This window comes from Eimeria acervulina, genomic scaffold (assembly GCF_000499425.1).
Source record: "Eimeria acervulina Houghton genomic scaffold, Eah_scaff40, whole genome shotgun sequence".
Taxonomy (NCBI): Eukaryota; Apicomplexa; class Conoidasida; order Eucoccidiorida; family Eimeriidae; genus Eimeria; species Eimeria acervulina.
The window spans coordinates 24,801-50,739 of record NW_013549834.1 but is presented as its reverse complement, the minus strand read 5'-3'; the positions used below and the strand labels follow the sequence as shown (position 1 = coordinate 50,739).

The 25,939-nt window shown below is 53.6% G+C and overlaps 5 protein-coding genes across 5 annotated transcripts; 3 read left to right on the top strand and 2 right to left on the bottom strand.

Annotated features, from left to right (window-relative positions):
- Positions 1-12: 12 nt before the first annotated feature.
- EAH_00008430 (hypothetical protein) lies at positions 13-2,646 on the bottom strand (the record flags this gene model as incomplete). The annotated part of the gene is made up of 7 exons (XM_013395600.1): positions 13-686; positions 891-974; positions 1,190-1,265; positions 1,567-1,622; positions 1,743-1,815; positions 2,046-2,175; positions 2,606-2,646. The coding sequence occupies 7 exons, from the start codon at positions 2,644-2,646 to the stop codon at positions 13-15; spliced, it is 1,134 nt and encodes a 377-aa protein (XP_013251054.1).
- A 789-nt stretch (positions 2,647-3,435) lies between these two features.
- EAH_00008420 (hypothetical protein) lies at positions 3,436-5,899 on the top strand (the record flags this gene model as incomplete). The annotated part of the gene is made up of 3 exons (XM_013395599.1): positions 3,436-3,738; positions 4,927-5,134; positions 5,646-5,899. The coding sequence occupies 3 exons, from the start codon at positions 3,436-3,438 to the stop codon at positions 5,897-5,899; spliced, it is 765 nt and encodes a 254-aa protein (XP_013251053.1).
- A 2,164-nt stretch (positions 5,900-8,063) lies between these two features.
- On the top strand, positions 8,064-9,706 carry EAH_00008410 (hypothetical protein, conserved; the record flags this gene model as incomplete). Its single annotated transcript, XM_013395598.1, has 5 exons — positions 8,064-8,281; positions 8,436-8,490; positions 8,715-8,891; positions 9,102-9,261; positions 9,456-9,706. 5 exons carry the CDS (start codon positions 8,064-8,066, stop codon positions 9,704-9,706), a joined length of 861 nt encoding a protein of 286 aa, XP_013251052.1.
- Positions 9,707-11,217: 1,511 nt separating this feature from the next.
- EAH_00008400 (hypothetical protein, conserved) lies at positions 11,218-12,600 on the bottom strand (the record flags this gene model as incomplete). The annotated part of the gene is made up of 1 exon (XM_013395597.1): positions 11,218-12,600. One exon carries the CDS (start codon positions 12,598-12,600, stop codon positions 11,218-11,220), a length of 1,383 nt encoding a protein of 460 aa, XP_013251051.1.
- Positions 12,601-13,321: 721 nt separating this feature from the next.
- On the top strand, positions 13,322-25,667 carry EAH_00008390 (hypothetical protein, conserved; the record flags this gene model as incomplete). Its single annotated transcript, XM_013395596.1, has 15 exons — positions 13,322-13,609; positions 13,727-15,052; positions 15,303-16,798; positions 16,943-18,654; positions 18,799-20,296; positions 20,595-20,755; positions 20,996-21,165; positions 21,379-21,693; positions 22,158-22,439; positions 22,676-22,782; positions 23,006-23,290; positions 23,496-23,877; positions 24,006-24,246; positions 24,374-24,669; positions 25,035-25,667. 15 exons carry the CDS (start codon positions 13,322-13,324, stop codon positions 25,665-25,667), a joined length of 9,192 nt encoding a protein of 3,063 aa, XP_013251050.1.
- Between the last annotated feature and the right edge of the window lie 272 nt (positions 25,668-25,939).

Here is a 25,939-nt window from a genome sequence, read left to right as displayed (position 1 = left end):
CAATGAAGCAATTCAAGACAGCCAGCTGACAAGCTGTCGAAACGCTTTTCCCCATTCCAGCTGATAAAGCTTGAAAGCCAAGGCCCCGGTGAACTCCGGGACAGCACAGCCCTGAAGACTTACGGTGCCTTCTGGGAGATTCGGGAAGTCATATGTTTTCCGTCGCTGGCCCAGCGCTGCATTGCTAGGGACCAACAGCAAGCCTTTTGTTTTGGGGCGAGCACCAGTCCCAGATAGCTGTACAAAACCCTTGTGGCCATCGGCACCGGAGCCTGTTGTATCTCCGCCTGTTGCACCAGACGCCTCTATACCTCCTGGAGTTTTGTCGCCTGCAGACTTCTCTTTTGCGTCTTTTGAAGTTTCACCTTCTGCTTGGAGTGTCTCTGCGCCATCTGGAGTTGCGCCTGTTGCAGCAGGTCCCTCCGTGCGCTGGTCGCGCTTACGCTTTCGCTCATCTGATCGTCGTGCTTTTCTACTGGAGCCTCCGCGTCTTGTCGGTTGCGGCGTCAGAGGCCCCGCACCCCTTCTATGCGCGGAATCATCTGGCGCCGCTGCGCCGCTGCCCCCTGACAACCTCCCGCGCGAAAAGAAAGTTCGTCTTCTTGTTGAGTCATCTACAACATGCCGAAGAACCGGATAAGGGCGGGAAACTCGCCTGGATGAATGCAATAGCCCATCAAAGGCGCCTGCTCAACAGCAACAACGCCACAATAACGCACTCTTACAATCCTATGCACTCTGGTATCTTAGCCTAAGAGCGTCACTTGGTGCCTGCAGCAGTTGCAGAAAGCCGCAGCGAACAAGCCCTGTCGAGCGCTCTGCGGAGACGGAAACAGAGAACAGGCAAACGGTGCGCATGCGAGAGAAAGGGACTATCGGAAAACACCCACAAGTAACGCGAATCATTATGGAGCCCGAAGAAGCATCACCTTCCTCCAGCTGAATGACAATCTCTTCCGTGGCAGTGGATAAACCTGCGCGCAGAAGCAGCAGAGACAGCATGCTGCAAAAACGGCTGCAGCACCAACGGAGGGAGCATGCAGCGAAAGCCGCTGCAGCAGCAACGGAGGCACCATCAGCAGAAGTGAAGGCAGCATGCAGCGAGGCCCGCTGCAGCAGCAGTGGAGGCAGCATGCAGCGAAGCCCGCTGCAGCAGCAGCAGAAGCCCCTCTATGCCAGTAGATCCTACCGGGCTGGCTGGTCAAAACTGCTTGCATCGTCCTCCATAATGCTTCTTCCACATAAGCGCCAGCGGCCGCAAGTGCCTGCAACAAACAAACTCCACACACCTCACAAACAGCCGCTGCAGCTGCATGCATCCATTCTCTACAGCCCGCAGCTGGCAGCCTAGTAATATCATGGAAGGCCCCCAGGCCTTTTTCTCGAAGTCCTGGCAAAGAGAAGTGCAACAGCCAACAGCTGAGCTCACGGATCTGCTTGGCCCGAAAAACACGAAACCAGTTTGCTGCATCACCCAGAAACCGCAACAAGACACCACAGCAACGTCTCCTAAAGACACAACCCAGAGAAGCGCGCAGTCCTACTGCGGCCATCAAACAGACTCACGAGTTCCATGAACTGCACGGTCACGCTCACGCCGCCCACATCAAAGGAAACCGACTCTGCACACAGCCCCAAAACAAACGCACACCTTCGATTCCCTGCTGATAGCTGCGAAGTTCTGGCGCTACACATATACATGCACCGAATTCAACAAAAAATCTTCGCTGTGTCTGCCGCACTTTGCTTTCCGCCACGGTGGCAGCGGCGCAGTTTGCCTAGAGAATGCATGAAGGTCTTCAAGCCCGCCCTCGCCTGTCACAACACCCAAAGTAAAAGCCCCCAGCACAAGACGCAAATGCATCACGGTGCAGTGCTCTTCCTGCCTGGGGATGCAGCGGAAATCAGGTGCAGTCGCACTGCCAACGCAAGGCCTGTTTAACTATTGCTGCACGGTGGATAGCATGGGCCCGTGCGTATTCACGGAGCGGTCCAACGCACAGAAGGGGAGTCAACGTCGGGGAATTCATAGAAAGGAGGGTCACTTTCTTCTCGAGGATGGAGTGGGCTTGGGCCGGATAGGAGAGAGGCAGCGGAACGGTGATGTGATGCACGCGCTCCAAGAGGAGTGAGTGGGAAGCCAACCCTGAGGCTGCTGCACTTGTCTTCTTGCCCCTGCACAAGCCACATACGCCCAAATCCACAGAAATGAAAAGCCAGAAGTGCTTCTGAAGAAACTGTCCACGCACGCGGCCGGCTAGCAAGGGTGGAAGGCATCATCACAGGGGCGTCGAAGGTCATTAAAGATTCGGCTGCTGCTTCTATTCTGCATCTGCCATTCTTCCACCGTGCTTGAAGTACCCCGGAAGCAAGTAACCTCAGTGTGATGGGCACAGACTCGTGCACGGAAGAGAGGAGCCTTGAGCATCGGAGGACCACATACGCGAGGGCGCTCAACGCCAAGAGGCCGGACAGTCCGATAATGATGGTTTTTGGGGCGCTCTTACGTAAGGGTCTAGCTGGCCGAAGGGGAACGTCCATCCATTTACCCGCGGAAATGACTGGGGTTGTCCTACCTGTCTCTTCTTCTTCAGACACCCCCCACCGGAACGCTGGCAAGGGCCCCCATACATCTGGAGATTCCATTTCAAAATAAATGAAAAGGAAAACAGAAATACCTGCCCTGATGAATTAGACGAAGGTCGATTAGTTGTAAGGGTTGGAGAGACTGCAGCATCCGCTTAGCCGCGGCGCACTTCAGGCGAGCCCCCCAGCAACAGGGCCGTAGGGCTCCAATGGAACTCAAACAAACACTCTTAATAGAAGGCGACAATTGAAGGGAATAAGAACGGGTCCTACCACCCGAAAGCAAACACAGAAGAAGGTAGCGCAATGCAGCGGCAAGAGCAGTCCCTCGCGCTGCTCGAACTACCTAGAACCCCGCGCTCGCTCTCCCACACTGGTGCACGAGAGGGCGCACACGGCAGTTCTCCGCAGAAAAATCCCTCCGTTCGCATTTTCCATAGAGTTTTTTTCAAGTGCTCCCTTATGTTCAGACCCAGTATAACCAAATTTTCTGCACAACTATGCTAAAGTGATGTTTTGCTCCCGCCGCCCCGGCGTGGGAATCTCGTTCACACTACAACTGTTACACTGAATTCAAGCTCGTGCGCCGGCTTGGTTATCAAATATTGGCAGGCATTGCTTTGTGCACAAGCTGTCGTGGAACTTTCATCCTTAAACAGTTATTTAATTGCAGGAGAGTAGCAGAAACAACAACTGTTCCCCGATTATCGTCATGAAAGGGTCACGAGACTCCATGACCTTCGCCAAGGATCACAATAAACAGCAATAATATCGAAACCTCAATGTGCGATAGTTCCCAAAGAAGCAAGAGGCTTCCCCTCTGGTCTCCAGGAATACGACGCACAGCGGATGGAGCGAACTCTGTCCCGCGTTGAACTGATTACTGTGTTCGTGCATACGCGGAAGGGGCCGTGGCTGCGTTCGCAGGTAGATCTGCCGCGCAGTATTAGTTGCGGCAAGATACGTTTCAATTCGTCTATGGCAGCGTCCTCTAGCGCCAGCACCCGCCAGGATCTTAGGCCACTGTGCCTAGGAATCCGGGAGACTGGAAGAGCGGCTGGCCGTGTTTTGAGAATATCCAATTTTAAGCCTTTGACTCTTTTGCAGCTCACGTTCATCGTCTGGTCCGATCGAGGCCCCTCGCTACCCGTGGTAGCACGGAATGGTTCATCAGGGTAGGTAAGAGCAGTGAGCCCCAATCCCACAGTGGGAAGGCCTCGTGCATAACAATGATTATAAACGAATATGATCTGCAAAAAATTCTTCGCATGTTCTTCCCAAGAGTGGCTCCGCCTTTGCCGACCGCATGACGAGAGCCGCGCTGAAGAAAAAGTCGGGTTGTTCCTCACTTCTCTGTAGCTTTACTTCAGTCTCCAAAATTTAGTCGAGGAGCTATAGTTGCTGTTGGCGCATTGTTTCGTAGAAGAGGAGTCTCGACAATGACTGCTGCATCGGCGCAAGGGTACCAACTTTCCGGAACAAATCCGAACTGTTGAAGGGCTCCAACAAACGCTGCAAATGCAGGTTTACTTCGAAATCCATCAGGGAACAGGATACGGCAGAGTTGAGAAAATATGAACGAGGGCAAGTACCAAGGCAGCGTTCCATCGAGACGTATCAGTCACTGGTGAACAGAAGTCCAACAGCGGTCTGAAAACTTCTATAGCAATGACTGGTCGGGCAATTTGACTGAGAGGCAATCGGTAACCAGATGGGCCACGGAAAGGCATGTAAAAGGATTATCTCGCCGGGATGATGGAATACTTACGCATCACAAAGAGAAAAAATGCCACTTTCGTCCCCCTAGGGATATCATCATACCATTACTGCTGGTTTTCTAGACGGCCAATCTTGATACCGAAAGTTCCTGGAAATCTCGAGGACGGCAGCAAGTGACCGGCATCCTAGACACATATGTAACAACTCGTAGAGATCGCAGAACTCGAGAATACTATGACAAATGGTCCAGACACTCGAGCGGACGCTTAAGTCAAGCTTGCGTGTAGCAATTCTTCAGGAGTAATGTGCTTTCCTCGAATTAATGGCAGCAGCTACACGTGTGCATCCTCAGCGCAGCGCAATGCTGGGCCCCCTGTTTGGCAAAACATATGAGCGCCCCTTAACTGGCGGCAGATCACCTATCCATGTGCTCTTCGGAGCCACCTACCTATTCGCTGCAATATATTACCCAACTGTTGCATACGGCTACCTTGGAGGCAGCTACCTCTCACTTTTCAAGCTGGCCTCCACCCTTTGCGGCTTGCAAGACAGCAATCGTTACCCCCAGACGACGACAGCTGTTGGGAGATCCCAAACGTTTACTTGCTTTTGCTTATCTAGATCAGCAGCAGCGGGATCACCAGCAACTGGAACAAGAACCCCAACCAAAGGAGCACACGCCGGCAACTGCAGCAGCACCAGCGTGCTGCTGACACGCCGGCAACTGTAGCAGCACCAGCGTGCTGCTGCAGTTGCCGGCGTGTGGGAGCCGCAGAAAGCGGATGCGATGGCAGCGGCAACGGCAGCAGCAGCAACAGCAAGATCAACGGTACTGGCAATAGCGGCAATAGGACTATCTGCAAATCAGCAACAGCAGCAGTTTCAGAAGCAACAGAAGGAGCAGCGCTTACGAGCCCTCGCTGCGGCCTTCCTTGCGCAGCGTTGGATTGTTGATGCCGCTGTTGCAGCAGCAGATATCTCTACCTGCCACCGTGTACTTTGTTGAGGAGCACCGTTTGCTGCTGTCCTTCGAAGTGCAGTGGCAAAGCATTGGCTTCACGGCCATTGGCGTTTTTCTGTTGCAGCAGCGGCACCTGGTCATACCGATGGACCAGCTGCAGTAGCAATCCAAACTGTTGCCTCTGCAGGAATCTCTTGTTCTGGTGCTATTTCAGGAGCTAGATCGGGGGTCCAGCACTATTATGTGGGCAAAAGCAACAGCGAGAGCAGCAGCGGCACCTGGTGCTGCACCTGGTTTCTGCACCACCAGATTGGCCTCAACCAGTCTTTATGACAGGTTGAGGCCAATGCTGCTTCTGGAGTGTCGCGTGCTGCGGCAGACTCTGCGTTCAGCAGGAGGCGCGCCAAGAAGGCGATAGCAGCAGCTGGCCTGCCTACAGTACAAATCCCAGGAATGAATTGTCTTCACAGCAAGACAGCAGTTGTGCTGCATCCCCACATTGCACCTGTGGAGTATCAGCAGCAGCAGTTTGTGCTTGCGGCCAACAGAAAGATGGAGAAGCAAAAAGACAAACAGCAGCAGCTTGGACACCAACAAAGCAGCAGCAGCAACAAGGGGTACAGCAACAAGTGACGTAACAGCAAGCGATGCAGCATCAAGAGATGCAGCAGCAAGATATGTAGCAACAAAGAGGTGGTAGGAAGAACCAATGAAACCGTAGAAACAACACCCGATGCAGCAGCTGCAACCGCAGGAGGAGCCTTTCAACCGGTCCCATCCTTTTTTGGGCGTCCAGGCACGTGAGGAAGTGCGCTGCACTGGGGAGAGTGGGGGGAAGCAGATGCAATACGGCTTGTCTGATGCGCATGTACTTTTACTTGGTATGGCCCCCAAAAGTATTCAACAATTGGCTACACTGTTAGACCATACAGGAAAGGGGAGTTGGCTGTGCTTACGCCTGGCGTTGCTTTTCAGCACTAGTTGCAGCAAGATATGTTGCAGCTCACATCAGACCGCCTCGTCCTCCGTGGGGTACAGGGCCTTAGTCCGCTGTGCGTAGTGAGCCTGGAGGTTGGAGGGGTGGTTGGCTGTTTGTTGAGCTTTTGAATCTTTGACACTATTGCAGCTCACCAAGATCTGCTAAGATCGAGGACCCTTGTTAAAGTCTCCACGTAGAAGGTTGCAAAGTAAATACACCCCAGATGATTATTTTCAGTAGGACCTGGGCACTCGCACTCTATTTATTTCATTGAAATGATGCTCATAGGAAAGGGCTGATCTAGAGCAAAATACAGCCAGATCCCCCGGCTAAGCCCGTGCAATCGATGCATTGAAGGCTAGTCAGTTGGGCGCGCACAGTGGAACCCCTATTGTGATGAAAAGAGAGGTTTTCATCCAGATCAACTGCTGTTTAAATTTTAAAATGAGCATTTGCGTGCGTGTATTTTGCGTGCGGGTGCAAATGTACGGGCTTGTAGCTCCAGGTTACAGGGCATCCAGAATCGAGTGTTGACCACTGTATTGGCGCAACTGGCCCAAAGCTTCTATGGTCTCCCTATGTTAAAAGGGGGATACTAAGGTATTATGTAATATAGTCCATTCTGATGCCTTAAAGAGGTCGTTACTGCAGAAATTTGTCGAACCCAACGCGCCAGTAACCTCCGGCTGCTTCCCGCCCAGCTGCCATTGCTGCTGGGGAGTGCTGTCTACCCCTGCGTTTTTTTCTCCACTTTTCCTCGGGTGAATGTTGAATGAAGGTAAAATAACAAGGAAGGGGAAGCCTTTTTACTTTTGGGAGGAAGCCCAGAGGACCATGGATGCTTGTGGGGCTCGTTTAGTATGAGCAGCACTTGCCATCGTTTTCTAGCAGGTTTTCCGTCGTGCATTTCTCCGTTTTCTGGCTCGCTTTCGAATCCAACCAACTCTACATTGATTGTTTGTTCATTTAAAGAGCAACGTCTCGCTGTTTTGTTCTCTTGATGGCCAGGGATTTCGGCGTTTCTCTCGCGGGCAGACCACTACTGATGCCTGTGTGTTAGACCATTTGGCTGGGGTGTCATTCTCTGCGAATTACCCCCTTTTCATCTTATTTCCGCGAGCTAAATCGTTCGCGGGACCAGAATTCGTTTCATAGATTGGTTTTAAAGTGGATTTTTTTTGCTTTGTTCGCTTTTAGCATAACTCGTCTCCGCAGAAGCAGTAGCGTGGGACGGACAGTACTGCCACACACACACGCAGCGAAGCAGAAGGTATGAGTAAGACGCCAAAGACGTCGGAATCAGGTTTCTAGGCCTTTATATACATTTCAACAGCACAATTACCTCTGTTTTGTGGCAGCGTCTCCTAGGATCGTTGCGCTCTCCTCACGTCTCCCTCATTCGCTGGCGGGTTCACATGCAAGTGGGTCTTCCGACCTCGTAGCACTATTGGCTGCCTGCTTGCAGTCTCTGTTTCTGACCTTTGGGTTTGGATCTATACCAACTTTGCATAGGAGCAGTGCACGGGGCCAGCTCCTCAGTTCTGGGGAGCAGCTCTTGTGCCATCTTTGAGGCTCGTGTGTAACTCGCTGACAATAAAACGCCCTCGAGGCAGGCTGTAGTTCCAGAAGAAGCTGAGGCTTTTGCGTGATTAGCAGCCACAAACGGTGCCAAGGACAACGGGGCGAGGAGTGTCTAGTCTTGCTGGGCAGCGGTTTTTTTGGAGGGCCCCCGGGAAGCCAAAAACTGGCACCTCTCGATCTAGCCTTAGGGGAGTCGCAGTTGTTCGTATTTCCTCTTGTTGTTAACGAACTGCGCAAATGTCTTCTCAAAGTTCAAGCCATGGCGCGGGTCAGGACCTGCGGGTGCTCTTTCTGCACGAGCTGGATTCAGCCCCTGGCAGTGAAAAGCAGCGCCTGCTTGAAAAGGCCCTTGGGAAGCAAAGAGTGAAGGCTCCGAACTTGAAGACGAGGCAGACCATAATGGTCTTTGTCCTCATCTTCTTGGTTCTGTCCATTTGCCTTCTTAGCTCAGTTATGTAGGTTCCTTCCCCCTTAGCACCACGCTGACTTAAGGAAGCCAGCTGGATGCTTCCGCAGGGACCTGCTGCTCATCGTCAGTTGTTGAGGCGCAGGTAAGATGAACTTAGTAGCGGGTTGTTACGCCGATTGCTTTGCGCTTGGCTTTTGCAGAGCAGCGGCTGTGCTGGCAAAGTGGTATGTCGGCCTGGGCGTCTTTCTTGCATCGGTGAGAGAGCAGCAGCACAGTATAGCATGCCCGCTAAGCACACCATTTCCTCAGAATAGCTGACTCGATGCTTCCGTCACATGATATGGGGTGTGCGGCTTTGTCTTACACATGGGAAGTCTGCTTCTTGTGTACTTGTTTCAGCATGTTTTCTCAGTGTTCTAGGCATCTTGCAGCACTGCTGCTGCTTCTTTCTCTGTCGTTTGTTTCGCATATTTGAGTAGGCGGTAGTGCTCTTGCTTTCATACTGGTTTGGAGGGAAGGCTGCTACGCATTACATGTGGCGAAAGGCCATTCGCATAGCCGAGAAGAAGTTCAGGGAGCAGCGGTCCAACCTAATCGTCGCCACTTCCTTCGGGTCTGTGGTGGCCCTCAGCATGGACGTTCCGAAAGTGCCAATGGTGAGGACTGGGCCTAATGTTTTCCGTTGTGCACAGTACCCAGTAACTTCACCTGTCGGGCTTTCCAGGACGTGATAGGATGGTTCACGACTGGCGGGACCAGCAGCACAGCCACGGAACTCCCATTCTAGATGGTTCAGGTGCGTCTGATGCCTGTGCATGCGTTTGCCTTGCTATGTATAGTTGCTGCTTGCTCCCGCTCACGAACAGTACGCTCGATTTATGCGCCTGCGCAACGGCTTCACGCTGCACGGGATCCCCTATGTGGTGATTGTGCACGGATCGGGGGATAAGACGGTTCCCTTGGATGATTCGATCCGTCTTCTTGAAACGGCAGATGGGCCGGGCCGCAGCCGTCTAGAAGTCATAAGTGAGCTCTTTGCTTTAGCCTGAACAGCACATGGGCAGCTCGTGAAAAGCCTTCGAAGGCAACAGTTGGACTTTTCCATCGTTGCAGACTTTTGTATAGGTTACCCCTGTGGAAGACTGTGGGCGACACAGCGACGAAGGCCGTGACTAGGTATTAGGGAAGGCACCGTTGGAGCGTGCGTTTTGTGTGTGCAGATGACACGCACACGCTGAAGTCCATAAAGCCGGAAGAGTTGCGTCAGTGGGTCGAGGAGGTGTACACGCAGGGGAAGCAGCAAGTTAGGGTCCTTGCCGATTCCGGCGCAAAGAATGTGGACCCGTCATTATATGAGTGGGAGGATCAGGAGACAGACACTGGGAAAACAGCGAAACAGGAACAGGAAAATGGTGACGAGGGTTCCAGCAGAGGAACTAGTGCCACGCATGAGCCAGCTGGCAGTGTCTGAGGGAGGATGCATGGGCCAGGTAGGCACAGATTTATTTTCGTTAGAGGCGAAAAGACCAGTTTTGCCCGTAGTAAACCATCACTTCCGAAGGTTGGGACAAAATTAGCCTGCACAGTGTAAAGAGAGGTTTGGATGATGAACACCGGGATGATGAACAAGCAGTCTGATCCCGTGAATATTACAGTGCCGAAATCTTGGGTTCGTGTTTCTGTCCGTAAGATTGTGGCGTCAAAACTAATGGGGACGGAGGACGCATCTGGACTGTTGTGTGGAGCGATTGGCGAGCACAGGCATGCTCTTGCGGGTGGGCTGTGCAGACCCAGAAGTGGTCTTGGCTATTATCAGGAACCATTTATTACTAAGGTAATGACAGTGCAGGAGTGCCTCGCGTCGTTCTTCGTGACCTTTGAGGAGTGACCGATCGTCTCGTCTGCTATTTTCCTTCGCACTAATGGCCTGTCGTAAATTTGAAGTTAACTTGGGGCCTAGAGGGGAAAGTTGCGCTGGCAGATGCTGAATCGGCTTGCTCGGTCCCAGAGTCCATCCGCGGCGGCTGCTGCGTGCCAGGAATATGCAGGGCCGAATGGATGATTTGAGCGCAGTGCAGCGATAATAGATTTGCACGCACGGTTTTCTCTTGTCAAATACTTGGAAGGTAAAGGCTGAGTGAAGGCTGCAGTCGCATAAGGCGAGATTTTGCAGTAGCGATCTCCGTGAACCTGCGATTTCTAGGAGGACGGGGAGCTGGTGATCTTTCTGTCTTGCCGAAGCGTTTGTTGTTCTCCACATGAAAGGTGACAACGGGGCCTCGAAGTAGGGAGGGATGCAGACCCTTCCACCGCCTGTGAAACGTACAGGCAAGGGGCCGCTTGAAGGAACAACCGCTGCCGCTCACGAAAGTTGCTGCGCAGCAACGCGGTCAGAACCTTCGTTTCTTCCTAACATGCCACGGGATCGATATAGTTGAGGGAAGGGAACAGGCGAGGTTTGAGGTACACTGCGCTCCTTGTAGGGAGGAAGAATGCTAGTTTGCAGTATAGTCTTTGAGCAGGATGATTCAAATGAGGATTGAGTATTGAGGAATGCAGGTGATCTGCGTAGAGATAGGCACCACATTATGAAGATTACTCGGCATTAGCCGACATTCGTTTCTCCAACAGTGTGGAGACAGCTCAGATATCGGGCGGGCACCTATTGGAGGGAGCATGGGTGGCGCAGGGCTTTCAGGCAGGACAGCTGAAAACGGAGCCACCTGTTCCTTCGGAGTAGCGCCATTAGTTTCAAATGCTCTTCTACAGCCGACTTTGGGTTGGGGGGTATGCAAAAGATTTCTGTAGGTTTGTCAGTTCCCCTGAGATGCTGGGGGGAATGTTTAAGCTAACGTAGAGGACAGCCTCAGCAATGAAGGCGCCACAGTTTTCCTTCTACGGTTCGATAGAGCGGTGCAGCAGAAACCTGGAGAAGAAGATGAAGTGCTGTCTTTTTTCTCCTCTGGTAGTTCCTGCCGCGTATCACGCGGTTAGTTCCCTGTCCCTGCCTTCACCTCGCATGCGTTGCTGTAGGGAGACTATGCACTGCAGCGTCTCCCTGGTCGTTTCACCAATGTTCAGTAGCGGCGAGGAGCCGCTGCGGGCCCAACTTCCTAAGACCGACAGAGCTTCGGCAATTGCTTCGGCTGTACAGACTCCTCCACTTGCTGCTACTCTCGCTGGGGGAGTTCGTATCATCCCGTAGGCACCGGAGACGCGGAGCGCCTTTGTGTTGTCCGTGCTGCTGTTCCTACAACAGGATGCAGCAGCATTAGCACCAGCAGCAGCAGGATCAGTACCTGCAGCAGCAGCAGCAGAGCCGGCAATGTTGTCATTCAACGCCACAACTTCCTGCCGAATAGGAAGGTGGACGGCAGGCAGTTTCTGCAACCAGGGAGAGGCGCTAAACATTTCTTTGGCTTCTTTCCATGTGCCGTCGATAGCTAGGAGGGTCACGGGGAGACGAACAGGCAAAGACCCAACGCCAAGAGTCACAGAAGACTCTGTAGGAAAAAGCAACAGCATTCGGCTTGTGTCACACACCGCAACACCCTCGCGGGTACATAGGTGCTGCTCTTGCTGCTGCTCCGGCTGCCGCTGTTGCTGGGCCTGCTGCTGCTGCTGCTGACCAGATCCTTCTGCTGCACCTGCAAGTGCACAGTCGGCAACTTCTGGCCTCTCCAGCCCCTCACTGCATGCTGCTTCTGCAGACACACGGGGAATTCCTTCTGCACGTTGCAACGCTGCCTTTTCCTGCATTTTGTGCTGATTCTCCTCCTCTCGCTGCTGCTGCTGCTGCTGCTGCTCGGTAGCGAACGGGCAGCAACCGGGTCTTCTGTGGGGCCAAATTTCTATTCCTTTGACAAGCTTCTGTAGCACGCTGACAGATCCGTTCTTCCTCTTCTTTTCAAGAGGATGCATGAAAATGAGGACTCTGTTGACTATGGAGCAAACGTCCTGTTCAGAAAGGCTCAATTCTCTCCCCCGTATGATGCTGCAGTAGCACACAGAACAGGGGCGATTGCACCCAGAACAAACACGACGATGCTTCGCTCTCTCCTGCTGCTGCTGCCGTTGCTCCTCCTCCTGTCCTTGCCCAGTGGGCCCATGTTCAGGATGCTCCAAATTATGCTGTTGCTTGAGCTGTTCATGCCGCGTTTGCTGATGTTGCTGCTGCTGGGGCCCGGGTCGTTCCTGCTGCTCCACAGAACTCCCTAAAAAGGCAGCTGCATTAATGCACTTCCTGCTCACTTCTTTTCCTGCAATATCTTCTGCTGCATTTCCTGCGGCCACTCCTGCAGCAATCGGAAAAGAGCACTCCGTGGAGTCCGTTGCATGCTGGCTTGCGGCGCTCACAAGAGGCATCTTGCAGTTACCTCTGCCGCTTCTGCTACTGTTTCGCTCTTGGAAGATGCAGTGCAGAGTTTGAATTCCTCCGGAAGTTCACGACAACAGCTACAGTTCGTACTGCTGAAAATGCTGCGGCGAAATGGGTGGTATTCGGCATCCTGTGAGGATAATCAGCAGTAGAAAGCCAGCAAAAAGGTATCCTGCAGTTTCTTGCAGCGCTCTACTTGACCCAGACCATTGTTTTTTCACGATGAATGATGAACCGCCCGATGTTTCCATTCCAAAGCCCTTCTGGGTGTCAGAAGTGAGGTAAAAGATCATTACGGACTCTATTCCGGTCTTATGGGGCAGCATGCGGGTATATATTGACTAAGTATCCAGCTGTAAGGGGCAGGGAAAAAACTTGATAGCACCGGTTCCACATTGGGGCTGCATGCTTTCGGCAGCGGTCAACTCGCACGCAGCAGCAGTTTGCAGTAGACGAAAGTAGAGTATTGCCACGGAATTCACTTCTTGTTAGGACTTCGTCGAGACAACAACATACCGAAGGAGGCTAAAAGACTGGCTGCAGCGGTGCCGACGCACAACTTGCCTCTCCTGCCGAACTAACAAATCCATCGCTACGGTGCAGCAGAGCGCATAAGGCAGAACCTTCAGAGATCCACATATTGAGTGCTTCCTTGTCTTTCTTCCTATGGAGGCCGTTGCGTAAAAGGGTACCCAAAAGTGCCTCCCGATGGGTCCAGAGCAACCGGTAGCAGCAGCAGGAGCTGCTGCTGCAACGAAGAGCGCCAGCACACTGCAACAGAAGCACGCAGAGTACGAGCAAACAGCTCTGCGTCTCAGCCTCTGCAGCGATGAGTCTCTCGCCGTTGTGTTGAGGAAGCTGCTGCCGCGGGCATTGCTGGAGCTGATGACCTGTCCGCCCGCGTCTCTGCCCAAGGCAAGCAGAATCAGGCACAGCAGCAGACTCAGCAGCAGATGCAGCAGCAGGCGATGTACCAGTGGCAGGACAAGCACAAAGGTGCTGTGGTTTGTCGGGATCACGAGCACTTGTGAATGTGTGTGTGTGTGTGTGTGTGTGTGTGTGTGTGTGTGTGTGTGTGTGTGTGTGTGTGTGTGTGAATGTGCATGCATGCAGGTCATTGGAATTGTGAACAGTTGCCTCCGTCGTGTTAAAGAGGCCCCAGAGGTTCCTGTTCCTGCGGAGGACTTGCTGAGTCTCCTAGCCGCAGCAGAGCAGCAACAGCGCACGGGCGAGAAGCAGCAGCTGTTGGAGCAGCAACTGGAGCAACTTCAACTCCCTCCCATTCGATCTAGCAACATGTCGGTGGTGAGGGGCATCGTCCCCTTGTTCATCTCTGCCGCGATACCTCGCCTAGACGCACAGAGTCTTTGCTCTCTCGGGCTTCTGCTGCTACAGCACTATGACAAGTGGGCTGCTGCCAGCTACCCCAAAATGCTTCTTTTGATGTTGGAATGCCTCGCTGTGCCTCAAGTCCTACAGACGCTGAAACAAAGCTGCAGCAATCCTATGGGAATTCGCGTTCTAGAAGCACTTGCTGTAGTAAAGACGGAGGTACTTGTTGACAACGCCACTGCTGCACTAAGCAGCAGGAGCAGCAACAAGTTGCCTTGCTGCAGCGAGCCGTCTCCTTCCTTCCTTGCAGTAGTGCAGGCGATATGCGAGCTTCTGCTGCTGGGAGGGGACTCTGCCGCAGCAGCGGGAGCCGATGAGCTGCTTCAGACGCAGCAGCTGCAGCAGAAGGCGGCACAAGTTGCACGAAGCATTGACTGGACTGCACTTCACCGACGAAAGCAGCAACGAACCCAAGACGCTCACCGAGGGAAGGTGGGTGCCTTCGTCTGCCGCTGCTTCGTCGATGTCTTGGGGTCAGAGGAAGCGGGTTCAACACCAGCAGGGGCAGCAGCTGCACCATCATCTGCAGCAAGTGCCGCAACTGCAGCAGCATCAGCAGCATCAGCAGCATCAGCAGCATCAGCAGCATCAGCAGCATCAGCAGCACCCGAAGAACCAGGAAAGGGGCTCTCATTTGGTGCTGTCAAGTTGTGGGGAAATAGCTGCAGGCTTTCTCGCCAAGATTTGGTGCTTCAGCAGACGCGTGCGGCGCAGCTGCTAACAAAAGCTGCTAGCGCTGCACCGGTTGCAGACGAGAAAACAGCAGCAGCAGCAGCTGCTGCTGATGCTGCTGACGAAGCTGCTGCTCCGATTGGGAACCCAGAGGTGGCAAATAGTGCCCAGGGCCTGGAAAAGGCAGCAACAGCAGCAACACCAACGGCAGCGGAAACAGCAGGACCACCGGCAAAAGCAACAGCAACAGAACAAGAAAAGAACATAATTGTTTTGCCTCCAGTCATCCTCGGACCAATCATTTTGGGGAGCTGCGCCCCTTTTGCTTCGATCTCCGATCCCTGCACCGCTGCTCTCACTCGGCTTGCGACTGTGGTAACTGCTACTGCTGCTGCTTCTATAGCTAGTGGGAACGCTGCTGCTGCTGCCTGCATTGCCGGTGCAGGCGTTATAACTGCTACCAGTGCAACATACCTCTGCATATCTAGGGCTGCTTTGAAGATACTTGCAGTTGGAGGTGTAGCTGCTTGATAGGGTAGCAGCAGCAGCAAGGCACTGGCAGGAGCAATCGGATTGCCCGCGTCTGAGCGCTCTTGTGTGAATGCGATATTTTGCGTATATGCAGAGCAACACAGATGACGAGCTGCTGCTGCAGCTGCTGTTTGACCTGGTCCTCCTCCGTCCACTGCAGCAGCTGCAGCAGCTGCAGAAGCAGACGCAGTTGCTTGGCTCCACAAGTCTCCGCACACAAGAACCTCGGGGCCCACTGCCCAGTAAAGTGCAGCAGAAGCTGCTGCAGCAATTGGGCAAAAGCAGAGCTGCTGCAGAGAGGCGTTTTTGCCTCGCTACGCTGCAGCTACAGTGGGAGGCCCTGGGCTTGCTGCAGCAGGCCTTGCAGTGGGGGATCAGCGCTGGACAGCCTACAGCCCGCGTCAGTGGCGCGCTGTCTTTTCTCCTTTGGTGCCTGCGGCTGCAGCGCTGGTTCTGCTGTGATGTGCATGCAGTAGGTGCTGCAACTGCAACGGGTGCACCTGCCTCAGATGCAATCCAGCAACAGCAGATGCAGCAGAGGATACTCTGCCCCTCCGCAGCCCGCGTAAGCTGCTTGCTTTTAGACTTCTTCTCCCGGGCACTCGAACAGCTGCTGCTAGTTGCAGCGCCCCCAGCATCAGAGCTTCTTGCTGCTGACTTCATGGATCCATTTGCTGCTTCCGCTGGTGCTGCGGAAGGGACGAACAACAGCGCCTTCAGCGGAGCCCAGCAAGTACTGCAGCAATTTATGCAGTGCTCTTCTGCTGTTTTTGCCGCCAACACTGTGGTGTCTCCTGACCTCGTATTTCAAATAAGTCAGGATACCATCCCTCCCACGCTTCGTCCGCGCACTGCAGCAGAGCTGTTGCTGCAGCCGGCCACGCGTGAGCTCCTCCCTCTTCTTCTGGACGCGGTATCCACTGCTTGTCGCGTCTGTCCAGTCTCTCCTTTTCTTTGCAGCAGCAGCAACGGCAGCAATCCATGTAGCAGCAGCAGTTGCTCGCTTGTGGGGGCAGTGGAAGACGACCAATCCTGGAGTGAATCCTGTGGTGCGATAGTGACTGAGGGAATGCTGCAGCTGTTGCAGCAGCTGCTACTGCTGCTGCCCCGCGCTGTTGAGGCGGACGCACATCAAAAGGGAGTGAAGGCGCAGTCGCAGAGACGACGCGCAGCCTCTGCTGCTCTTTCTCTCAGTGCGGCATTGGACAACCCCACCACCCCCTCGGCCTTGCAAGCGCTACGCAGCTGCGGCGATTGGCTGGCGATGCGGTTGGGTTCCCTTAGAGAGGCTCTGCAGCAACAGACTCATATGCCGCAGCAGCAGCGGGTGTCGCTGCAGCAGCAGCAGGACTATCTTGAGGGACAGCTTCTAACACTGCTGGACTGGACCTTCGCCATGTGGCTGCGCCCGCCGGAACCTGCACCGGCAACGGACGCACCCCCACCAAACAAAACTGAGGCCAGCGAGGCGCCTCTTGAGACGAGTCAAAGCGATTCTTTAGCCAGTTCTGCAGCGTCACAGCAGCTACTGCTCCAAGAAGGATTGCGGTTAGCGGCGAAGGCCTTCCCCACGAACCACCCTGCCCACAGGTGAGCAACAACTTTGCAAGCAGCGCAGCAGCGGCAGCAGCAGCAGCAGTAACCGCAGCTGCAACACCACCATAACGCAATTGTGCGACACTTCTCCTCGCCTCTGTGTCCCTGCTGCAGTTTTTACTGTATGATCTGCTTGAGTTTGGATACCACCAACATCACCAGCGGCCGCGGCAGCAGCAGCACGTCGAAGGAGGTTTCTGTGGCTGAGACGGCAGCAGATCTTTTAAAACAAAGTGAACGCCAGGAGCCCCCGCCATTTGTTGCTTTGTTGCATTTCTCCCTTCTCCGCCTCAATTCGAAAGGAGGCAAAGTTGTTAATGCTGAGGCGGCGCCGTCACATCTACCAGGACCTGCTGCCGCCCACCTTTCTACGGACCCCCGCGGCGCGCAGCAGCAGCTTGCTGCTGCAGTCAACGCATCACCAGAAGAAGCAGCGGAGAGGCTGCTGCCCCTTGCGAGTCGCCTCGCAGAGCTGCTGCATAGCGATCTCCGGCTGAGTGCATGCATGCGCCTTCAGAGTACGCACCAGGATACGAAGGAAGGGGAACCAGGAGCAGAAGCAGCTACTGCAGCTGCAGCCTCTTCAACTCCCGATGTGAGCTTACCCTTAAAGAAGCTGCGTCTCTCTTCGAAAGAAGACTTGGGAGTTGCTGCAAGAGGCACTGGACTTGGCGCGGACGACATGCGCCTGTTTGCGGTTCTTCTCCTACCGTTGCTAGTGGCTAAGCATTCCGATGAGGCAGTCAGTGCCTCCATGAGGTGCACCTTCTGTCGTTGCTGGATGGGGCTACTAAGGTGGCAGCAGCAGCACCAGCTGCAGGCTGGAAGGCAAGGTGCATCTCTGTTACCATTGCTTTCCCTGCAAGTACCCCTGCTGGTATCTTCAGTTCTGTTTGCACCACTTGGTTCTTCCTTCGCTGCTGCTTCCGTTGCTGCCGGTCCGGCAACAGCGAAGAAACGCGGAGCAGCTCGACACGCAGTACAGCAAACGCGCGAAGATGCGCGGAGGGCTGCAGCGGATTTGGTGCGTTCCTTTGCCGCTGCACTGCAGCAGCAACAACAGCAACAAAAAGAACCGAAGATGCTCAGAGCATCAGGACATGAGCCGCTTCTTGAAGCATTCCTCCCTGTTCTTTCAGGGTCTTCATTTGGCGTGCAGCAGCTGCGGAAGCTCAAGATCTTCGCTGCAGAACCGCCTTCGCCGCAGCAGCAGCAACACCAGCAAACTCCTAATGACGCGCTGTATGTGCAGCTCGAGGAAGCGATGAACCAGCACCAGGAGCTGTCTTTGCAAACCGAAGAGAAGCAGAAACAGGAGGTGCAGCGTCTGCCAACACCGGGAGAGCTAGCGGGGAGCTTGGTTGTCGTGGGGTGTGTGTTTTCTGCTGGGGAGAACGACATGACCAACAGCAGCAGCAGCGACAACACGGACAGGAACATTACTGTGCAGGCAGTCTCTGCTGTGCTGAAGCACTTTTGCTTCTGGGCCACTGCGTACTGTGGGGAAGACTGTGTGCGGGCCGCGTTTCCGTTGCAGCAGCAACATCAGGGTCAAATGGATGCGTTTGGTGCATACGCCCAGCCGTGGGCGGACGCCTTGCTGCTGTGCAGCCTGGAGGCGCTATCGCGAGCTCTGAGGGGTCACTGGCCGTCTGTGCTAGTTGCGGTGCGTTCTCTGGACGGAACGCAGCAGCAACAAGAACAGGAAGAAAAGGAGCAAGAGGAGCAGCAGAGAGGAAACAGAGGTGTTGTCTCCATGGAGGCCTTGTTGGCCCTTCTAACGACGATCTCCAAGACTAGTCTTAGCCGCTGCGTGGCTCCAGAGACTGGGCTTCTGCTGCCAGCTGCAAGTATGTTCGTTACACTGTAGCTAAGCTGCTTTTGTCTTGCTGCTGCTGCCGCGTGATGCATCTTGCTAGTACTGAATCTATAAAGTGCTCCTGTTGCTGTTGCAATGTTCTGGACGCTCGCGCTGCGGGTGCTGTGTGGCCCAGATACCTCCCAACGAACTGGCCTACTGCTGCTTCATTCCTCACTGCAGTCAGTTGCTTCTCTGGCAAGTCTCTGCGCAGCTCAGGCCTGCACATTGAGCAGCACCAGCAGCAGCAACAGCAGCACCGAGACTGCTGCGTGGCGGGTGCCGTACTATAGCGCCGTCAGGTGTTTGTTGGAGACAGCGCCTCTGGCTGCACCGCCGCTTCGAGCAGCTGCAGCTCTTGCTGTGGTGCGGCTTGTGCTGGACTTACACCACATGCGCTCAGCTCCAGCGGCAGGGAAAGGAGCAGCAGAGACAGAAATGCAGGCTCAGGAGGAGACAGCTATATCTGGGGAGGTGAAGCAGGTATTGCTGCTGGTCGTGCAATTGGTGCAGCTTCAGCAGCTGGAAGCGGCGTCCGACAGGAAGAAGGCCTCAGCAGGTGAGGAGGAGCAAGCAGCAGCAGCAGCTGTTGACGCTGCAACTGCCTCCGCTGCAGCAAACGGCATCAATGGAGAGCTTGCTCGTCTTGTCTTCGCCTCACCGAGTTTGAAGGTCTCCATGTGGCACAGGGCTTCTAGCTCTGTGGTATGCTGGCTTGCGGCGCTGCTGCTGCATGCAAAGCATTTGCCAGAAGTTGCTGAAATGCTGCTGCAGTTTCAGCGGATTTTCCTCGCAAGGGTAGGGGATGCCGATACATTTGTGGGCCACTGTGCATGGAGAGGGCTCAGCCGCTGTCTCCTTGCTGCTTGTTGTGGCAAGACAGCACCACCAGCAGCAACAAAAGGTACAGCAACGCCAGCAGCGACAGGAGCGGCGTCAAAAGGAAGTTCCGGAACGATGCGAGATATGCTGTTACACGAGTTGTCTCTTCATGTGGGCTCTCGCATTTCTACTGGTCCCAGTGAGCAGGCGCTGAAGATGCAGGGCTTCTCTGTACAGAACCAGCAGCAGCAGCAAAAAGATAGCACGGCGGGAAGCAAAGAGGAATCCAACGAATCTCCTTGGGCCGGCTCAGCTGAACTGCAAGATACGGAAGGAGGCCTGGCAAGGTCGAAGTTACTGCGGCAGCTGCTGCAGACAGCAAAAGATACTAGACACACGGCTGTAGTGTATGCGCTGCTTGACCAACCCCTCCCTCCTCTGTTTGTGGAGCCCTTGTGCATTGCAGCGTGCGACGTCTCCACCCCTAGCTTCTGCCTCCCAGCCCTCAGACAGCACCTTCGGCTCATCTCCCCCAGGAGTGGAGATACTGATGCAGCAGCAGACTCTGCTGCAGTTGCTGCAGGCACCGAAACTTCCGCAGTTTCACAAACAGTAGGAACAAGCGACGAAGCAGTGAAAGCAACAGAAAATGCAGGCATGGAAGAGCCAGAAACTTTGGTGGTGGAGGCCCAGGTCGCAGCCCTCAGATTTTGCTGCCCCCTTTCTCTTTTGTTTGGCCTCTCCGTCTACTTCTGGCACCCAGCGACGCCGCTTAGACAAACTGTGGAGATGCTGTCACAGGCAAGCAAACAGTAAATGAGACAGTGGCGAAGACAAGGACCACGGTCATTCAAAAGTGACAGACGCGTATCACTGAGAGAGTGGCGGAGAAGACTCGCAAATGCCTACACGAACAGCAAGGATTGCGTTGTCATCTTCTGCTTAAGCGGCCGTTATTGCATCTTTCTGTCTTTTCTAGTGGTGTTCGTGTCCTTTCTGGTGTGAGTAGGCGGCATACTGAATGCTACTCCTCTGTGTTTGCTGTTTATTTCAGTCGGTCTACGGCATCGCCTCGGTGGCTGATCTCACTGGCCCTGGTCCTGCTCACAGCGCGTTCATGCTTGCACTGCAGCAACAGAAGCAAACGCAGCAGAAGGCCCAGCTTTCCGCGTGGCAACAGGTTGTGCAGCAGATTGTCAAGCGCCTGCAGAGCGCCAATCAATTCCTCAGAGAAGCCGCATGCAAAGCAGGGGCAGACGTACTGAAGCGGGGTCCGTCGCCGCCGTTCTTTTGTCTTGCTGCTGCCTTAGCGTCCGTATTGCTCCTGCCTGCATCAAGTCTCGACCTTCTGTTCTGCCGCTCAATGCCTCAAGCGGTTTCTGTGGAGTTGACGTTTGGATTGTTTTCTGGAGGATTGGGGAGCCTTGCCTGTGCTGGTTGTCTGATCGAAGTAGCGCCGGCAGGAGCTTAAACCATTTCATTTATCTCTGCGTCGTTTTGTTCCCCATCAGGCCATGACTGGGCCGAGGTAGAGCCGTTCTTTTCAGACCTCTGGCTCTCTGGTGCGCGCTGTCTAGATGACGTCGTTGACGAAGTTAGGGCGGCAGCGGCGGCTTTAGGGCGCGCCCTCAAGGCCCTCACAGTAGAGATATGCCACGAGGGGCCTCCCCTAGTGGCCTCAGTGGCCCTGCTGCAGAAGATATGCGAATTGCATGGAGGAAACAAAGAGGCAAGACACCCACAACTGTTGGCGCAAGGTGCTGCCACTTGCCTGTTAGCTATTTCTGTGCATCGTTTGTCTTGGCTATGCTGCAGCAGCAGCAGCACCGCAGAGGTATAGCTACTGCCTTTCTGAGTGGTTCTGTGTTTCATCAACTTCATGGTGCTGCTGCAGCTCCGCATTCTCTGTCTAGACGTTCTCGGAGAGAGCGTCGCCAACTGCATCGCATCACAAAGACGCAAGCAGTCCAAAGAAACGGCCAAGATGAGCTCTGAGACTCTCGGCAGCCCGGCCGTTGACGCCACATCCGTCACTGCCAGTGGCAGCAGCAGCAACAGTAGCAGCAGCAGCAGCAAGGACTGGATGGTCCCTTTGGTGCTGTTCCTGATTGAAGGTCTGGCTGCCTTTGAGCCTCGTGCTTTCTCTTACCACCAGTTTCACGCTGAGAGACTGCACGGGATCTCGCAGGCAGACTTCGAGAAGACCCGGGTGTCTCTTTCACAGACAGGAAGGGCAGCCAAAATCTTAAAAGATATTGTGGGGCTACACAGTGCACTGCGCTGTCTGTCTTGCGCTCTCCTTATGTGCTTGTCTCGGTGTATCCTCCTTCCCGTGTGCTTCGCACCTGCGCACCTGTGCCTCTTCCAGTGGCTCTTTTATTTTGCCCCTTCATTCTTTCGCGTGTATCTTTCTTTTTCCGAGCCATTGCTTGGACATCCTGTTTGCCGGCGCTTTGTTCTTCTTTGTCCCTTTTACCTCCTGCTACATAACTAGTCATTCTGTACGCATTTCTGCGGTTTGCTGCAACGGTTGTCGCTTGGCGCAGCCTTCGCCCTTTCTCTGTTGTCAGTGCAGTAGTTGCAGCTGTTGAAGGAATCTGTTGCTGTTGTATTTCCAGTGGTGCGTCTCTCTTCTCAGTGCTGCTGCCACTTTTGCGGCTGCTTTCTGTTCAGGCCCGGCAGATGGATCTGAGCGCTGTGGGGCCACTGGTGCAGCCCTTGGTGCATAAGCTGCGAGGAAGTGTTGGAGTTGCGAGTCGTTGCGGGGTTTGTTTTTTCGTGTGTTGGTTATTTGACGAGTGGGGAAATAAAATCCCCGATGTGGCCGTACACTCGAAACGGTTTCTCAAGGCTTTCGCCCGAAGTCTCCTGGATCCTTCACCTACCGTCAGAGGAGCTGCAATCGAAGCCTTTTCTGTGGTTTGCAAGTTTGCTACCCCGCAAGCAATGCAAGAGGTGATGCTTTTGCGTACACATTCGGGTCCCCCAATCCCATTTCCAGTCGATGGAACTGTCTTCCTTCCGGCTTAATCTGTCATGCATTTTTGCCTGTCTGCATTGGATTCCGTCTTTCTTTTCTCTCCGTATTCATCTTTGTTGCTTTTTTCGTATTCTTTCGTAGTAGGTAGTTATGACCATTCGCTTGTGCCCGAAGTGCCTCAATATTTTGTCGTTTGTCTTGCTGTGTTTAGGTTCTAGAGAAGCAGCTACTGCAGCTGCCACCAGCTGAATGCATCAACATTCAAGAGAGAGAGGAGGCGCAGCTGGGTGTAGGGAATGCCCTTCTGCACGTATCCAGGTAGAGAGACTTTTTCTGTGTCCAAAGATCCACTCAATTCGCCTTCCCGCCCCTTCTATTTCCTTCCTTGCCAAGCTTTTTATGAACCTATTGCCAGAGTATATGCTCCATTTTCAAGCAGAAATCCAGTTGGATGGATGTGCTATTGCCCTTGAGCTGTCACTGCCTCTGTAACTCTGATTGCTGTTTTTGCTTTTACTTGTGCGTCTGCCTGGCTCCACAGGCGGGCCAGCGAGCTATTTAATGGAGAATTGAAGGGAGCTATTGGAGCCTTGGCTTTTTGTCTTCGCCACAGCAGTAACTCAGGCGTTTCTGAGGTGTATAGGGACCTCTGGACAGAAGTTGCTGGCTCTGATGCCTTTGGAATACCCCGATTTCTCTGTTCTATTAAGGCCAAGTTACAGCAGCAACTGGCTCTTTCAGTGCGGGAAGAGAGGCTGACTGCTGCTCGCGCTGTTTCGACAATAGCTGCCCACGTCGCTTCCATCTGGAGAGAGGGGCTCCCATCGTACGTCCACATAAGCACTATACTAACTGCTTGTATCTTGATCGTTCATGGAGGCTTTGGGGGATAAGCCGAGAGGCTGGTGGTTTGGGTTTAAGGCTTTTTCTGTGTGTTTCTGCATGCTTTCAGTCTCTCCTGGCAGCTTTCTCTCGGCTTGCTTGCTAGATTTACTGCGTGTTTACTTTTTGTACTGTTTGGTTTTCTCCAGAGAATTTGCAGATGTGCAAGAAGTGTCCATCATTAGGGATCTGCAAGAGGCCGTAACAGGGCGTCTGCTACAGGGCCAGGCGTCCTTTAAGGGCGTGGCGCCACTGTACATCGCTGTATTAGATGCAAGCGCTGCTTTGGACGGACTGCTCGCACTGCAGAGATTGTGTGGCTCTTCAGCATCAGGAACGAAGCATGCACCCGAGTCCGATGCGCAAGCTGCAGCAAGCAGCAGCAGCGCTACCGTCGCCAAGCGTCTACTGCGATTGCATGCTAGCGATAAACTAGCGGTCGTGGCGCACATCCCCACGTGGCTAAAGTTGCTGCCTTCTGCAACTCGCGCGTCCCAGCCGTTTGATGAACTTCTTGCCCTTGTTCACTCCGTATGCCTTGCACCAAACAACCTGCCTGTACTTGCATCTAGTGGAAAGTGTGTTGCATTCTCTCTTGAGGGTCTCAGGCCCGTCCTTAAGGTACTGCGAGCATTGGTGTCTGTATGTGACCCTTATAGGTTTTGCAAAGGGTTGATCAGGGTTCCCCTGATGAGGATGAGTCGACAGAGGAGGGTGGTCTAGAGAAAGGGGAGACTGCGAAACAAGGAGGAACATCAAGTTACCTCAACAACGGGCAGTTGAACTCCCGTGATGAAGCTGCACTTCGGGCAGGAACGTTGGCGTTGCTGCGCTTGCTTGGGACTGATCTTTGTCTTCGACTTGGTGTAGAGTGCGATATGAAAGCAGACGAAGCAGCAGGTACTTGAATAGCAGCTTTGCTGTGTAGATCCTCCAGTTCGAATAGGTCGTACTACTCTTTCTGCTACTGTAGCTACAGCCGTCGCTATGCGGTGCATGCGTATGCTTGTTCCTGACAATACCACAGACAGCCTAGAGTCGGAAGCAGCAGGTGCTGCCGCTTTCTCAGCTGCTTCGTGGATCAGCTTGCCGACAAAAGAAGACGAAATAGGCGTCATGGTCTTCACCGCCTGGAAATGCAGCAGCAGCGATAGAAGCAGCAGCGATAGCAGCAGCAGCGATAGCAGCAGCAGCGATAGCAGCAGCACCAACAACAACAGCCGCAGCAGCAGCAACACCGGACATGCCGGTGTGAAGGAATTCCTGGGTTTGTTCGTTAGGTATCAGTTGACGTCTGTACAGCTCAAAGTTGACCTCTTGCAGGTTCGCATATACCTTGCTGCTGTTCATTATTTCCATTTTCACTGAGTCATAGGCGCGTTCCCTCTTGCTGCTGGTCCTGCAGTAGGTGTGGGCAAGCCGTTGTTTGTACCTGTACACAGTTAAATAGAGCTTGAGGCTATAAATACATCTAAGAATGCTTGTAGAGGATTAATGAAGTTTTCAAAAAGCTAAACATCCGTGTAATTATGCGGATTGTATTTCAGTATTACTAGGAAATAGCACCAGGGTTGCTGCAGGCGTGTTGCTGTGTTGCATTGCAGCGGAAGTGTGGTGGGTGGTGGCATATGCCTGCTGCTGCACCTGTTTTTCTTTTACAGTGTGTTTGCTGGTGCTGCTGTTTATAGAGGCTTTCCGATCTCCTTTGTTTGCTGACAAGGCTTTCTGTTTGCCTCTGTGCCGTGGCGGAGCCCCAGGAGTGGTGGGCTGTCTTCACACGCCTTGGAGAGTATCTTCGGCAGCGAAAATACCCTCGGCTCAGACTTGCTGCAGCAAACACTGTAGCCGAGCTCGTGCGACACTACATACATGTTGGATCGAGCCCAATCAAACAGCAGGAGAGACTACATAAACACCAGGAGCAGCAAGAGGAAGGGGGAGAGACAGCTGTGACAGGCGGCACAGGCATCGAAGGTGGAGACACTGAACTACACCGCAAGTTTTGCTTCCCTGTGGAGGAGTTGCTGACGGTGGCAGGGAGCATAACAGCAGCATCATCAACAGAAAAAGCAGCAACTGAGTCATTGCAACCAGCATCTGCCTATTGGCAAGGGACCTGGTCAGCGTTTTCTCTTTGCGTATCTCCGCCGTCACAACAGCACCAACAGCAAGACGAAGAGACCTTAAGTGAGGTAGGAGGCCGAGTTCAGGAGATGCAGAGATCTCTTCGCCTTCGTCTTAGCGAGGCACAGGATAGAGAAAACGCCTGCTGCAAAAATTGCAGTAGCGGCATTGCCACTAGGCCGGAATCACCCCACTAAAAAACGATGAGATCTGTTGAGGTTATTGTGGGCTTAGGCAGGAGGGATTTAGAGGTCGTATTATAGGATTTATGTTGTCTTTCGAAAAATATTGAGTAGGAGGAAGTTGTATGCACCCCAATCATGGGCTAGTTGTAACCAACTGACTTTTGCATAGATTTGGGGGGTCCTTAGCCGCATGAGGGGCTGCATTGCATGCAAGTTTCTTTAGAAGGGACATGCGTAGCTATCGGACAGTTCATGATTTCCTCTTTAAATACGAACCTGTCTCA